The 14038-nt window shown below is 38.1% G+C and overlaps 1 protein-coding gene across 1 annotated transcript; it reads right to left on the reverse strand.

Moving 5' to 3' along the window:
- Window positions 1-1424: 1424 nt before the first annotated feature.
- On the reverse strand, window positions 1425-13803 carry LOC133655505 (sulfotransferase 1B1-like). The gene is made up of 7 exons (XM_062055735.1): window positions 13193-13803; window positions 8966-9094; window positions 6949-7046; window positions 4864-4990; window positions 2772-2866; window positions 2504-2684; window positions 1425-1931 (listed from the first exon to the last, which is right to left on the reverse strand). Exons 1-7 carry the CDS (start codon window positions 13377-13379, stop codon window positions 1819-1821), a joined length of 930 nt encoding a protein of 309 aa, XP_061911719.1. The 5' UTR covers window positions 13380-13803; the 3' UTR covers window positions 1425-1818.
- Between the last annotated feature and the right edge of the window lie 235 nt (window positions 13804-14038).

Genomic DNA, 14038 nt, shown 5'->3' on the forward strand with positions numbered 1-14038 from the left:
TATACGCAATTGTTTAAAGGTCAACATGTACGGAAATTCAAAATGGCGGCCAACCTGCGTATAATGGCCACTTGTTTATAGCGGTCACTTTCTCCTTGAGTGGTCACTATAGACAGGTTTGACTGTATATGTATAATGTAGTAACAGACACCTTCATAACAATATGTAATATGTACAATATTTACCTCAATAAGGTCATTTTAAGCATTGACTGAACTTCTTTCCTCAGCGCTTTTTTTTCCGTTTCCAGCAACAAAGGTGTGTTCCTACTTCCGAAAACAAACACGTGTGTTTTCTAATCATGGCAGACTTGGTAACAGACAACAAAGATGATTATTTTTGGACAAATGAGGATTTACAACCTTATCTTTTTGAAGATGAATATTCGGAGGATGAACTACTGCTTCTAGAAGCGAGCACGAAGAGAGGGTGAAACGTTGGAGCAGACGGAAGCCGAGAGAGTGAGGTCGGCGTGACTTTGACGATGTAAATGTGAAACTTGGAGACAGGCAATTTCGACATAAATGGAGTGCTTACCCAAAATAAACCGGAAATTTTTTTCACGGCCAGCCGGACCAAATGCACAACTGTCCATTGAGTGAGTCACTGTAATATTTATCCTGATACATGCAGCACATCATGCATGTTAGTACAACTATATACACTGTCGAGATAGCTGTGTACAAACAAAAAGTGAAATGTGGGCTAATACTTTACAGATACTGTAGTATGATTGTTCATGTTTTTCAGTCAGTATAGATTGGTGTCCTATTGCATTGTGTTGTGCATTACAAACTCAAACATTCGGATGCTGACATAGAAGCTAGCTTATCTCTTGCTGTAGCTAGCTTTTACGGCTCAAATCAAAGCACGCCAATGTGTTACTCCACGAGAAAAAGAGTTCCTCAGTGTTCGCTCCTACAATAACTATGTCGCTACAACTTGGTTATTATACGGTTATGGAACGTAAATTAATTATTGTTGGCGGTTTTTTAATGCATTTTTTAAGTGATTTAGAGGTAGAATTGAGTGTTCCTATTAGCTGCATTGCTAGCCACCTATAACATGCTACTTTTTACATGTTGGACTGCAAAAAAACCCAAAAAACTTTTGTCTTCTTGTCTCTCAAAAGGATTGCGAACCACCCATCCATCCATTTTCTACCGCTTGTCCCTCTCGGGGTCGCGGGGGTGCTGGAGCCTATCGCAGCTGCACTCAGCCGGAAGGCGGTGTACACCCTGGACAAGTCGCCACCTCATCGCAGGGCAGGATTGTGAACGATAAGCAAAATAAAAAAAAATAAAAAAGTGCAGTTCCCTTTTAATGTGCTTGCCTCATTGTCTTTCCCCTATTCACACTTAAATATAAATCAACAAGATACTGTACTTTGAACTAAAATTGTGTCAAAATTCTCTGCATCCGTTTCGTCATCGTTTAATGTCAGGTCATAAGTTAATTTCATGTGTAATTGCAAGCATACTATCTTCAATAGTAGTCTTTATTGATTATGAATACTTAAAGGATTTTTAAAGTTAGTTTATCTCGTAACACCGTATAACAACCCACAACACATTTCAGGTAACCATTCTTGATTAGGTCAAAGGAGCATGCGCGCTCAAACTAAATCATACGTGTTTATACTTGAATGTGATACTTTTTTCTGAATAATCGCATGAAAGCTCCAATATATAAATCATCTAGCATGTTTTGCTAGCATCCACACCCACCAAACAAACAGAATAATTCCGACGTTATTCATATCTTATTGTGACGTTACGTTGTAGAAAAAACATCAAGAAGAAACTCCAGCCCGCCATTTTAGAGCTGTGCTCTGAATGGTATGTTGGCGTGCTTCATTTTCTTCTCATAGTCCTCATCAAACTCTGCTGACTGCTCTGGCGTAAAAAAGTTCTTCCAATCACCGACTTCTCCTGTGTAGGACAAACAAACAGAGATACAACAATGTTGGACGCAGAAGCAACAGCAATTCATTTTAAATTAAGCAGACAAATGAAAATCGAAGGGGAGCTGAATATTCCAACACAAATGCAAAAATTCTAAAGGCCACTAGAGGCCACTGTTGTCCAAAAATGTAGATTTCTCAGAATAGGGCAGGGCTAATCAACAAATACATTTTTTGGGGGGGCTACATTTTAAGAATTTACTTCTCCCTTCACAATTACCATGGCTTAAAATGTTTCCTCCATAAAATGGCTAAAATATTCATTATTTCTGAAAAGCAGAATGTGCAAGTTTGTCAAATATCCTCTTACTGACAGGAGAGCTCTGCTGTTTTTTAATAACCAACTGCCAAAAACACTTGGTAAAGATCCTGTATGTGACATTGTTCTTGTGTTTTTAGGTATCTGCTGCAAAAGTGTTCATTTCAGCCAAGTTTTAAAGGTGAGCCAGTCTGATGTCATTAACAGGACACATTTAACCCATAGGCCGCCCAGTTTGAATAGCCCTTGACTAGACTGATATTGTTGAGGTTTTGAAGGACCTTTTCTCATGAAGGCAGAGATGGACTGGTCAAAAACTGGTTTGGGAACGAAGCTGTAGTTGGCCATCGGGTTCTCCTTCATTTTCTCGAAAGATGTCAGCTCCACAATGCGGCTGATGACATCATCAGAGAGGGACAGGTCCAGGTACCTCATAATGCGCTCCACTTCACGTCGAGGATTCTGGGTAAGAACAATAACAAGGCTTGGTGGCAATACTAAACAAATAATGAACACGTTTTATAATAATTAGGTTTCATTAAGTACTACCTCTTTCATGTCTTCATAGAAAAGGTAAAGGATGTTCCTCTGTTCTCGTTCCACCCAGTAACCCTTGACATGATCATACCAGGAGCCCCATGGCACTACAAAAGCAATAAGTGGGTCACTTCATGGTGATAAACCAACTTGTCAAACCATTCTCAAATTTACGTTTGAATTCTGAAATGTTTTAGCCAAACTAAAATGCTAACAGTTAGCATGCATCATGTGCCAAGTTATATGGCTCTCAGGTGTGGAACTGGAAAATCGGCTGAAAAAAGTTGGCATGCTAATGTTCGCATGTTAGCTGAAATCTGTTTAAAAAATGTGGGAGAAGTCAAAAGAAAAAAGGGCGGACATAGTGTAATTGAAATGTGGGAATTCCAAAAAATTTGGGAATTTTTTGAACCGGGAAAATGGTTGGTGTGGATGTCCAGTGGCGTGTGTTGATTATGGTGGAATTGTATGAAGTTGTTGAGAAATGAGGAAATTGTGTAAGTTTGAAAAATTGCCTACTTTAATTGGGGTGGGTGGGGGGGGGGGGGGGGGGTGACTGGAATTCCTGGTAATCTGGGAAATAAAAGATAAAAAAGGTAGCCTGTGTTTTTTCATTGATTGATTGATTGATTGAGACTTTTATTAGTAGGTTGCTCAGTGAAGTACATATTCCGTACAATTGACCACTAAATGGTAACACCCGAATAAGTTTTTCAACTTGTTTAAGTCGGGGTCCACTTAAATTGATGATGATGATTGATTCATACTTGAACGGTGTAGATTGGATGAAAACATAGGGAGATGAAGGTGGTCAAAAAGAAGAGTGCAAAAGAAGAAGAATTTCAACATTTACAAGTATAAATTGTGAAAATGTATGAACTTTTTGTGTACAATACTATATATTATAGCTATATAATAAAATAAATACTGTATTTACAATGATTACAGCAATACATACAAAACACTAGCTATGTGCACATGAACACAATGAATCGGAATAAAAGCCTAACCAGAATAAAAAGGCTTCATGTAAACGCGTCATTTGGAATATTCTGACCCCATCACACACATTTGGATTAAAATTTCATTCGGATCCAGACGGGTGGTTTATGCCAATAGTCATTTTGATTGAAGCACATAAAAAACACTTCTTCCAAAATTTGGGTTATAATTAGCCTTACTGCGCATGTCTTTGACGTCAGCTATACTTTAATGGTGAAGTATTTCTGATTCTGGAAGGGGGACAAAATTTGATAATCTGGGAATGAAGCGATTGTCCTGCTGCTGTCTCCCCCATTCAACATGTTCATCAGTACAGTTATATACTGTTGAGTTTATTACTCTAAAACCGAGACTAGCAAAAACTAAAGTATGGTCTGGAGTCTCTTGTGTCCATGTAACAATAAAAGAAAGAATCCAGTTGTCGTCTCAACAAGCTGTTTTATTTACGACCTTGCAGCTACTCCAAGTGCTAACTGCTAGTCTCAGGCACGTAACATGAAGACGCGGCCTGATGACGCCATGTCTGCGACTACCGAAACTACAGCAACTCGTACTTATCACACCGTCGAGGGCAGAGAGCAGCTCTATTTCAAAAAGAGAGGTAAAACAAAAGTAGGGAACAGAAGAAAAATGATAAATAAATAACGTGACAACGTCGGACAAGCAGAAATGCACAGAGCTATGTTTGTTTACAGCAGAAGTCACTTTTTCTTCTTCTTCCACTTCAGTTTGCGGTATGTGTTGCGCATGTCAAAAATAAAGTATTCCGAGCTAACGTGTGATGCATGAAAATACACATTCTAATCTGTTAATTTTTTTCAGGGTCCATATACACAGTAACATTCTACTCCGAATTCAGATCAGATTAAATACATTTTGTATGGATTAACCTCCATAATTTTGCCCATGTATACGTACCTGTCAGTATTGCTCAGCAAAAAGCTGTGTGTCAGGTGGCTTTAAAGGGTGAATGGTTTTACTTTATTGTAGTTTTTATTACACACATCTTTGTATGACATGACAAGAATATTCAAACATTTACAAGTTTTTATGATGGCAGCAGTTCATGTCAATATATTGTTTTGTATTGCAGTTTACATACCCTCTCCACGCATGAACTTGTGGACGTATCCCTCCCACGGTCCGGGATCAGGCTGGGTCAGATTCATCTGATCAAAGTGGAAGTAGCTCACTAGATTGTCCTTAGCATTGCGAGCCACGTAGATCACCTTCACACACCACAATAGAAAAAATGTATTTAATGAAGGTTTATTGCTAGTTATTGTCAGTCTGTTTTAAAGGGGAACTGCACTTTTATTTTATTTTTTTAATTATTTTTTTTGGCCTATCATTTACATCCCTATGGAAGAGAAGAACCAATGTTTTTCTTTTTTATCCATTCTAAATTGTTAAATACGCCAAGTACGAGGTGGCTGACAATGCAGCTAATGAGATTGCACTATTCCGCTCATAAAGCCCTCTAAAAAACATCCAAAAACTGCCAACAATATTACATTTACATTTCGTGAGCTAGCGCGCAGTCCCAAGTATAAAAAATAAATAAATAAAAATCTGTCTTTTCTTATCCACTTTGTACCGCTTGCTACTCACGGTGTCTCCTAGCCACTCAGGCAAATCATATTGTCTAAAAATGCATTTTCTCATCGATAACGTGACATCATCGCGCGCGCGGAAAGTGCGCTATATATATCTAATATATATATATATATATATATATATATATATATATATATATATATATATATATATATATATATATATATAATATAATATATATATATATATATATATATATATATATATATATATATATATATATATATATATATATATATATATGTATGTATATATACTGTATATATGTATATATATATATATATATATATATATATATATATATATATATATATATATATATATATATATATATATATATATACACACACAGCCCGGCCCCCGGCCAAATTGTTTTAACCCAATGCGGCCCCCGAGTCAAAAAGTTTGGGGACCCCTGATCTAAACGGAAAAATAGGATACTTCCATTAATCAGCAATTGTCATTGGCCAACAAAAAAACACCAGCAGAAATTGAGAAAACAGCAAGAAACACAATGAGAAAAAGCCAATATATATATATATATATATATATATATATATATATATATATATATATATATATATATATATATATATATATATATATATATATATATATATATATATATATATACAGTATATATACAGTATATATACAGACGTTTGTATATGGGGGTAGAGGTTGCTTTGGTTTTTGGCTGGGACCATAGATCTTGGGCTCAAAGGTTGGTGTTGGTGACCACTGCTGTACTATATGTGATTGTTTTATTATGTTTGTAGTTTGTATATGTTGTTTAGCACTTAGCAATACTGTTATATGATGTATAGTGTTTCACTAAAGCTGGATCTGATTAGCACACATGTAAAACTTGTTTTCATCCTCTTTATATTCAGGCTCAAAAATAAAAGATTCTGAATCTTCATTTGTCCCAAAGTACTTGTTATTGACTCTCATGAAGTCTGCGGGATTAGTAATAATGTTGTTGAAGGGAAAAGCGAATGATGTGAAGAGTCTGTGAAATTAATACGCCGCCGTGTGCTTAAAATGAACAAAATACGTAAATATTAAATGTTATTATGAATGCGCCAGTTACTACATTGTATATATACATACATTGTGTATATAAAACGATGATAGAAGCTTTTGGAGGTTTTTAGAGTGATTTATAGGCAGAGCTCAGTGGCCTTACCCATTACCTCCCTGCTTGGCACTCAGCATCAAAGGTTGGAATTGGGGGTTAAATTACCAAAAATGATTACCGGGCGCGGCCACCGCTGCTGCTCACTGCTCTCCTCACCTCCCAGGGGGTGATCAAGGGTGATGGGTCAAATGCAGAGAATAATTTCGCTACACCTAGTGTGTGTGTGACAATCATTGGTACTTTAACTTTAATAGCGCTCCCATTGGCTCCATTGTTTGCTGGCTTTTGCTAGTATTTACAGTTTAAAATGCATTAAAAAAATAAAAACATATGCGTGCTTGTCTTACATAAGAATTGTGAATGGCACACAAAATTCCCCAAAATGTGCAGTTCGCCTTTAAAGAAAGCCTTCGGGTCCAATTAACCTACTTTGCACTTGTTGTCCCAAAACCCGATGGGAACCAGCTGAAATGGTAAATGTGTCTTAATAATCCTTGGTGGGTCCGTCTTATTCAAGAGTTCAAGACCTGGGGAATACATTCACACACGTTTTACAAAAGGCAGTGCATAAACATTATCTGACTACCTCCCTATGACCTAACAAAAGGTATACATATTTATTAAATTACAAATTATAGTACATCATATTATTGTTTTTTATTTAACTTTTACAAACATTGTTTTTTTTAATCATGATACCTGCGTTCACCTGTTTTATCTGCTTTAAAATGGTAAATCATTAATTTTTATTAATGGTACACCAAATAAAGTGGTTGATGGTACTACCTGCTGGGGAAAAAACAGTACTGCAGTTACAAATCTAGCAGGGGGCGCTTTCTCACCAATCGGAGGGTGACAAAATGGGACACAACTAAAATAAATAAATCATATTTACAATATTTACTTAAATATATCATTAATTTATTTAATGCACAATTATAAATCACAAATACATTTAATTATTTAATCATTTATTGATCTCATTATTTCATGGTTTCCATATTTCATTATTCAATGATTTATTTAATACTTTCACGATTTAATGAATATTTCATTATCTATTTAATTATTTCATGATGGATTCAATTATTTCATGATTTAACAATTTATTTAATTATTTCATGATTTGATTATTTCACAGTTTAATTAGTTAGGTCATGAGACTTAGCAAAGCTATTTAAAAAGGACATTATTTTAATATAAATACATTATTTAGAATTCTATTATACCAAAATTTGAAAAAAATATGCTACTACACATAGATACCATACCAGCCCCCTGATTTCACTTCAAAACTTTTTGCAGCATTGACATTTTAACCTTGCTTGCAAACAAAGAACAGTGGGGCCAAACGTGTGATTTACATAACAGAGGCACCACTTTAAGTCCTCTCTTTTTTGGCAGTTATACATTTTTCCTGTAGTGTAATTTGTGTGTTTGTATGTTTTGCTGTATTTTGTTTACTTCAGATGCAGTCTGTTTTCATCTGTTCAACTTATTTAGTTCTACTAGTAGTGCTCTCTAGTGTTCAAGGTTTCATTTTAGGAGTTTAGTTTAAAAAAAACTTGGGAGAGGCTCACATTTTTGCAGCACTAGAGTGCTGTCAAATGATCTTTGACTGACTTTTTTTGAAGAATGTCCTTAAAAATAGCAGTGCGCTCCTGTAACTCTGGCAAAATGAACAGACCAAAATCAAATCTCCACTGTAGAGGACGCTTGTTCTCCGGAATATACAGAATAAGATTAATGGTGAAGGGGCAATTCCACTGCCCCACCACTGCTCCTCGGCTTTCTGAAAATATTGCCCCCAAAACGTTTTAGTTGATTATCCCTGGTTTAGAGTATCAAAAGTACCCGTTTTTAAGACTTTTTATGGGTGCACCTATTATTCGGGAGTTAATCCAATAAAGCACTGCATTCAATTTACCTCTTTGCAGGATTATACTAATGTCCCAAAATGTAATCAATTGTTCCTAATCCCATTTCAAACAGTGAGAGTGTCCGCCCTGAGATCGGTAGGTTGTGAGTTCAAACCCCGGCCGAGTCATACTAAAGACTATACAAATGGGACTCATACCTCCCTGCTTGGCACTCAGCATCAAGAGTTTGAATTGGGGGTTAAATCATCAAAAATTATTCCTGGGCGCGGCCACCGCTGCTGCCCACTGCTCCCCTCACCTCCCGGGGGATGATCAAGGGTGATGGGTCAAATGCAGAGAATAATTTCGCCACAGTAGTGTTTGTGACAATCATTGGTACTTTAACTTTTTAACTTTAAACTAACAAACTAACTGACAAACCAATGGCAACGATTACAAATGACCTACATTAGATACATAGTTGAATGAATGCCTCTGATAGTCTCCATCATATTTATTATTTTTGCAATATTTGCAAATGAAGACTTTTTTCATTATATTGGGCCTTTTTTTATAATGAAACGCACCTGAAGGGATGGGCGGCGGCGAGCAAATCTCCAGGAAAGGACTGCGGACTGCTATGGGGGCTCTCTTACAGAGCTCAGCATCTCCGTTGTGAAGGAGCAGATCCACTATCTCCTGGGTCCATGTCGTACCTCGTCACCCCAACACAACACAGTAAATGACGTAAGTCCTCGTTTGAATGACAAAAAATACTCAAAGTCAAACAAACTTGGAGTTCAAATTTATGCAAGATGTCCTCAAATCGTCTTCAGTCAGTAAGCTTCTAAAGCAGGGGTCCCCAAGTAAAAAAAAAAAAAAAGTGTTTAAATTATTTATTTATTTATTTTTAAAATGTATTTATTTATTTTTTTTAATTTTACCTTTCCTTTCTAATCCATTTTATAAAGCTTGTTACTCTCGGTGTCACCCAAACAATTTTGTGGAATAGCCTTCATTTCAAAGAACAACAATAGACTGTCGAGTTTCAGATGAAAGTTCTCTTTTTCTGGCCATTTTGAGCGTTTAATTGACCCCACAAATGTGATGCTCCGGAAACTCAATCTGCTCAAAGGAAGGTCAGTTTTGTAGCTTCTGTAACGAGCTAAACTGTTTTCAGATGTGTGAACATGATTGCACAAGGGTTTTCTAATCATCAATTAGCCTTCTGAGCCAATGAGCAAACACATTGTACCATTAGAACACTGGAGTGACAGTTGCTGGAAATGGGCCTCTATACACCTATGTAGATATTGCACCAAAAACCAGACATTTGCAGCTAGAATAGTCATTTACCACATTAGCAATGTATAGAGTGTATTTCTTTAAAGTTAAGACTCGTTTAAAGTTATCTTCATTGAAAAGTACAGTGCTTTTCCTTCAAAAATAAGGACATTTCAATGTGACCCCAAACTTTTGAACGGTAGTGTATATACAGCCCGGCCCCCGGCCAAATTGTTATAACCCAATGCGGCCCCCGAGTCAAAAAGTTTGGGGACCCCTGTTCTAAAGGATGGACTAGTTCATGTGGGTTTGTTTGGGCTTTCACCCAGCACGTTACACAGTTCCAAAACACCACCACAGTTCTTAAACCCCATAAGTCAACTTGACTTGAAATTTCTCTCACAGCTCAATGCGCGCTAGAAAACACCTTACAGTATTTTTTCACAATGCGATACTGTAACCCAAATTTACTGTAACATTACATCAAATGACTAAAAGACTGCGATAGTCATATATTTCACAGCAATCACCTGTTAAACCTAGAGAAGGATAAGAACAAGACAAACAAGAAAACTTTTTTTTTTTTTAAATGCCGCAGTAAATATTATTTTGGTTATATATACACTATATTGCCAAAGGTATTTGGCCACCCATCCAAATAATCAGAATCAGGTGTCCTAATCACTTGGCCCAGCCACGGGTGCATAAAATCAAGCACTTAGGCATGGAGACTGTTTCTACAAACATTTGTGAAAGAATGGGCCGCTCTCAGGAGCTCAGTGATTTCCAGCGTGGAACTGTCATAGGATGCCACCTGTGCAACAAATCCAGTCGTGAAATGTCCACGCTCCTAAATATTCCAAAGTCAACTGTTGGCTTTATTATAAGAAAATGGAAGAGTTTGGGAACAACAGCAACTCAGCCATGAACTGGTAGGCCACGTAAACGGACAGAGAGGGGTCAGCGGATGCTGAAGCGCATAATGCAGTGAGGTCTGCACAGTCAGTTCCTACAGAGCTCCAAACTTCATGTGAACTTCCAATTAGCCCACGTACAGTACGCAGAGAGCTTCATGGAATGGGTTTCCATGGCCAAACAGCTGCATCTAAGCCATACATCACCAAGTCCAATGCAAAGCGTGGGATGCAGTGGTGTAAAGCACGTCGCCACTGGACTCTAGAGCAGTGGAGACGCCTTCTCTGGAGTGATGAATCACCCTTTTCCATCTGGCAATCTGATGGACATATCTGGGTTTGGAGGTTGCCAGGAGAACGCTACATTTCTGTTTGTATTGTGATGGCTGAGTGGGAAATTTGGTGGAGGAGGAATTATGGTGCGGGGTTGCTTTTCAGGAGTTGGGCTTGCCCCCTTAGTTCCAGTTAAAGGAACTTTAAATGCTCCAGGGTACCAAAACATTTTGGACAATTCCATTCTCCCAACATTGTGGGAACAGTTTGGAGCGGGCCTCTTCCAACATGACTGTGCACAAAGCAAGGTCCGTAAAGACATGGATGACAGTCTGGTGTGGATGAACTTGACTGGCCTGCACAGAGTCCCGACCTGAACCCAATATAACACCTTTGGGATGAATTAGAACACAGACTGAGAGCCAGGCCTTCTCGACCAACATCAGTGTGTGACCTCACCAATGCGCTTTTGGAAGAATGGTCGAAAATTCCTATAAACAAACTCTGCAACCTTGTGGACAGCCTTCCCAGAAGAGTTGAAGCTGTAATAGCTGCAAAAGGTGGACCGACATCATATTGAACCCTATGGGTTAGGAATGGGATGGCACTTCAAGTTCATACAGTATGTGAGTCAAGGAAGGTGGCCAAATACTTTTGGCAATATAGTGTATTATCAATATTAGAAAATCATATACAGTTATGGAGTTTACTTGAAAATTACAGTTGTGAAGCCTCAGCATTTAGTTGTAACTTTATTGTAAACAACTGTAAAATCACAGCTGTGCGGGTACAGTACATTACTATAAAGCTATTTCACAGTAAATTACTGCAAATGGTAATGTGAAAGTAATGCAATTATCAACCAGCAATTTGCTGTCTCTAATAAATAAATTTGTCAGTGTACTGTTATTTTAGGGCAGTACTTCTCAAATATTTTCTGTTACGCCCCCCCAGAAAGAAGAAAATATTTTGTGCCCTCCCCCCACTCTCCACCGTGACTATACATAGTATAATTTGTAGGGATGTCCGATGATATCGGACCGCCGATATTATTGGCCGATAAATGCTTTAAAAAGTAATATCGGAAATTATCGGTATCGGTTTCCAAAAGTAAAATTTGTGACTTTCTAAAACGCAGCTGTGTACACGGACGCAGGAAGATGTTCAGAGCGCCAATTAATCCTTGAAGGCGCTGCCTTTGCGTACTGGCCCAGTCACATACTATCCACGGCTTAATACACGCACTAGCGAATGCAAGCATACTTGATCAACAGCCATACAGGTCACACTGAGGGTGGACGTATAAACAACTTTAACACTGTTACTAATATGCGCCACAATGTGAACCCACACCAAACAAGAATGACAAACACATTTCGGGAGAACATCCGCACCGTAACACAACATAAACACAACAGAACAAATACCCAGAACCCCTTGCAGATGTTTGTTTTCATTCAGAAAAATCTACCTCTCACACGTAATGACAAGGAGAAAAAGATTTAGCTCACTCTTTGAGCTTCATCTGTTGCACAAATAGACTAATAGTCTGGACTGAGTGAAGCTGTTTTATTTATGTTTTGTGCCTTTTTTCCCAATGCACTTTAAAGGATGGCTATGTTTTCTACTAGTCTAGACTGAAGCAGTTTTATTCATGTTCATGCACTTCAAAGGATGGCTGTGTTATCTATGAGTCTAGACTGAAGCAATTTTTTATTTTTGTGCCTTTCTTGTTTTTATTTGCACATTTTTGTTACTCATACGAATATGTTAAGAATAGGGCAGATTGAGCCAAGTTTATAGTATACTCTGGACTGAAGCTGTGTGCCTTCATTGTTTTTGTAGCTGTTGTTTTGAGGCATGTTTAAAAAAAAAAAAAGCACTTTGTGAAAGTCAAAGTACAGTGTTTCCCATAGTTGTAGTGGGTATCAGGATTATTTCAGGGAGAGCATGTCCCACATTCCAAGCTGCTGTTTTGAGTCATGTTAACAAAATGATGCACTTTGGCACTTTTTTCCATAACTTGAGTTGATTTATTTTGGAAAACCTTGTTACATTGTTTGATGCATCCAGCGGGGCATCACAACAAAATTAGGCATAGTAATGTGTTAATTTCACGACTATGTATATATCGGTATCGGTTGATATCGGTATCGGTAATTAAGAGTTGGACACAACACACCAGTCTTTCCTCATATCCCACCGTGGTTACAGTGAAGCCAAGTGCTACATACGCTTCATCATATTCTGGTACAGCAAAAAAAGCATGTTCCCCGAGGTCACTCTCGCCCACCCTTGCATCGCACTCTGGGACAAATGAATCCATCATCAAATGTGTAGTACCTGCTTTAGGGTAGGTGGCGATGAGGAGGTCTGAAGAATCGGGACAGAAATTCCAGATGGCGTCAAAGTTGTTAGCGATGTGGTTCATGAGGGGAATCCCTTTAACTGGGATGAGGGGGAAGCGAGTAATGGAGCTGCTCGCCTTCGTGATGGCATCACTGTAGGACAGCTCTTGGTCCTCTGACATGGCTGAAGTCGGAATGTTTTTCGTAGTCACTCAAAATAAGGATCAAATGAGACTGCTAAAGCACATCTAAAGTCTGAAGTCTTCTCTCTGTCTATCAAATGTTTGCCGGCAGCTTCACTTTGACTTTTGTAGTGTCTGCCCCGCGTTACGTTTTCACCACCTTTTGTCCGTGTCGCTGTTTTATAATCACCTTCTCAGATCCAACGACATCTGGTCTTTGCCTTGCTGAGCTCCTGGAGGATTGACTTACAGCCTTTCTTGACAAGTGAGTCCAAAAACTCTCAGCGGGCCATCCCAACAGCACTTAACAAAATCAAGAGAAGTGTTTAAACCTCTTTGTTTTTCTGCGAGCTCAAGTTACTCTCAGCTTTGGATGACTGGAACTTTCACTGGCAGACTAAAGTGACCTTACATAACATATGCATGAGTCCAACCCTCACATGATACTATCGCCTCTTTCCTCTGTAACTTGAGGAAAGGACGAGGTGTGTCCTGTGTGAGGCCCTAACCAAACCAACAATGTTCCCAGGCTCGACTTTATAGTTGTATGATTTTGAGTGGATTGATATTAAGGATTTAACCCTGTTCACCTAAAAAAAGTATTAAAAAGTACACATTCTGCAACTTCTTTACGGTGTGTTTTAAACAGAGAGTGTGTG

The sequence above is a fragment of the Entelurus aequoreus genome, linkage group LG08 (genome assembly GCF_033978785.1).
Source record: "Entelurus aequoreus isolate RoL-2023_Sb linkage group LG08, RoL_Eaeq_v1.1, whole genome shotgun sequence".
NCBI lineage: Eukaryota > Metazoa > Chordata > Actinopteri > Syngnathiformes > Syngnathidae > Entelurus > Entelurus aequoreus.

What these genes read in the sequence shown, in the direction of transcription:
- LOC133655505 (XM_062055735.1), bottom strand. Translation starts at nt 13,379, where the DNA reads ATGTCAGAGGACCAAGAGCTGTCCTACAGTGATGCCATCACGAAGGCG. An exon ending in CAAGTTCATGCGTGGAGAGG is followed by an intron (nt 2,867 to 4,863) that starts GTATGTAAACTG and finishes TTGCTTTTGTAG; the next exon opens with TGCCATGGGGCTCCTGGTAT. An exon ending in CTCTGCCTTCATGAGAAAAG is followed by an intron (nt 1,932 to 2,503) that starts GTCCTTCAAAAC and finishes TGTCCTACACAG; the next exon opens with GAGAAGTCGGTGATTGGAAG.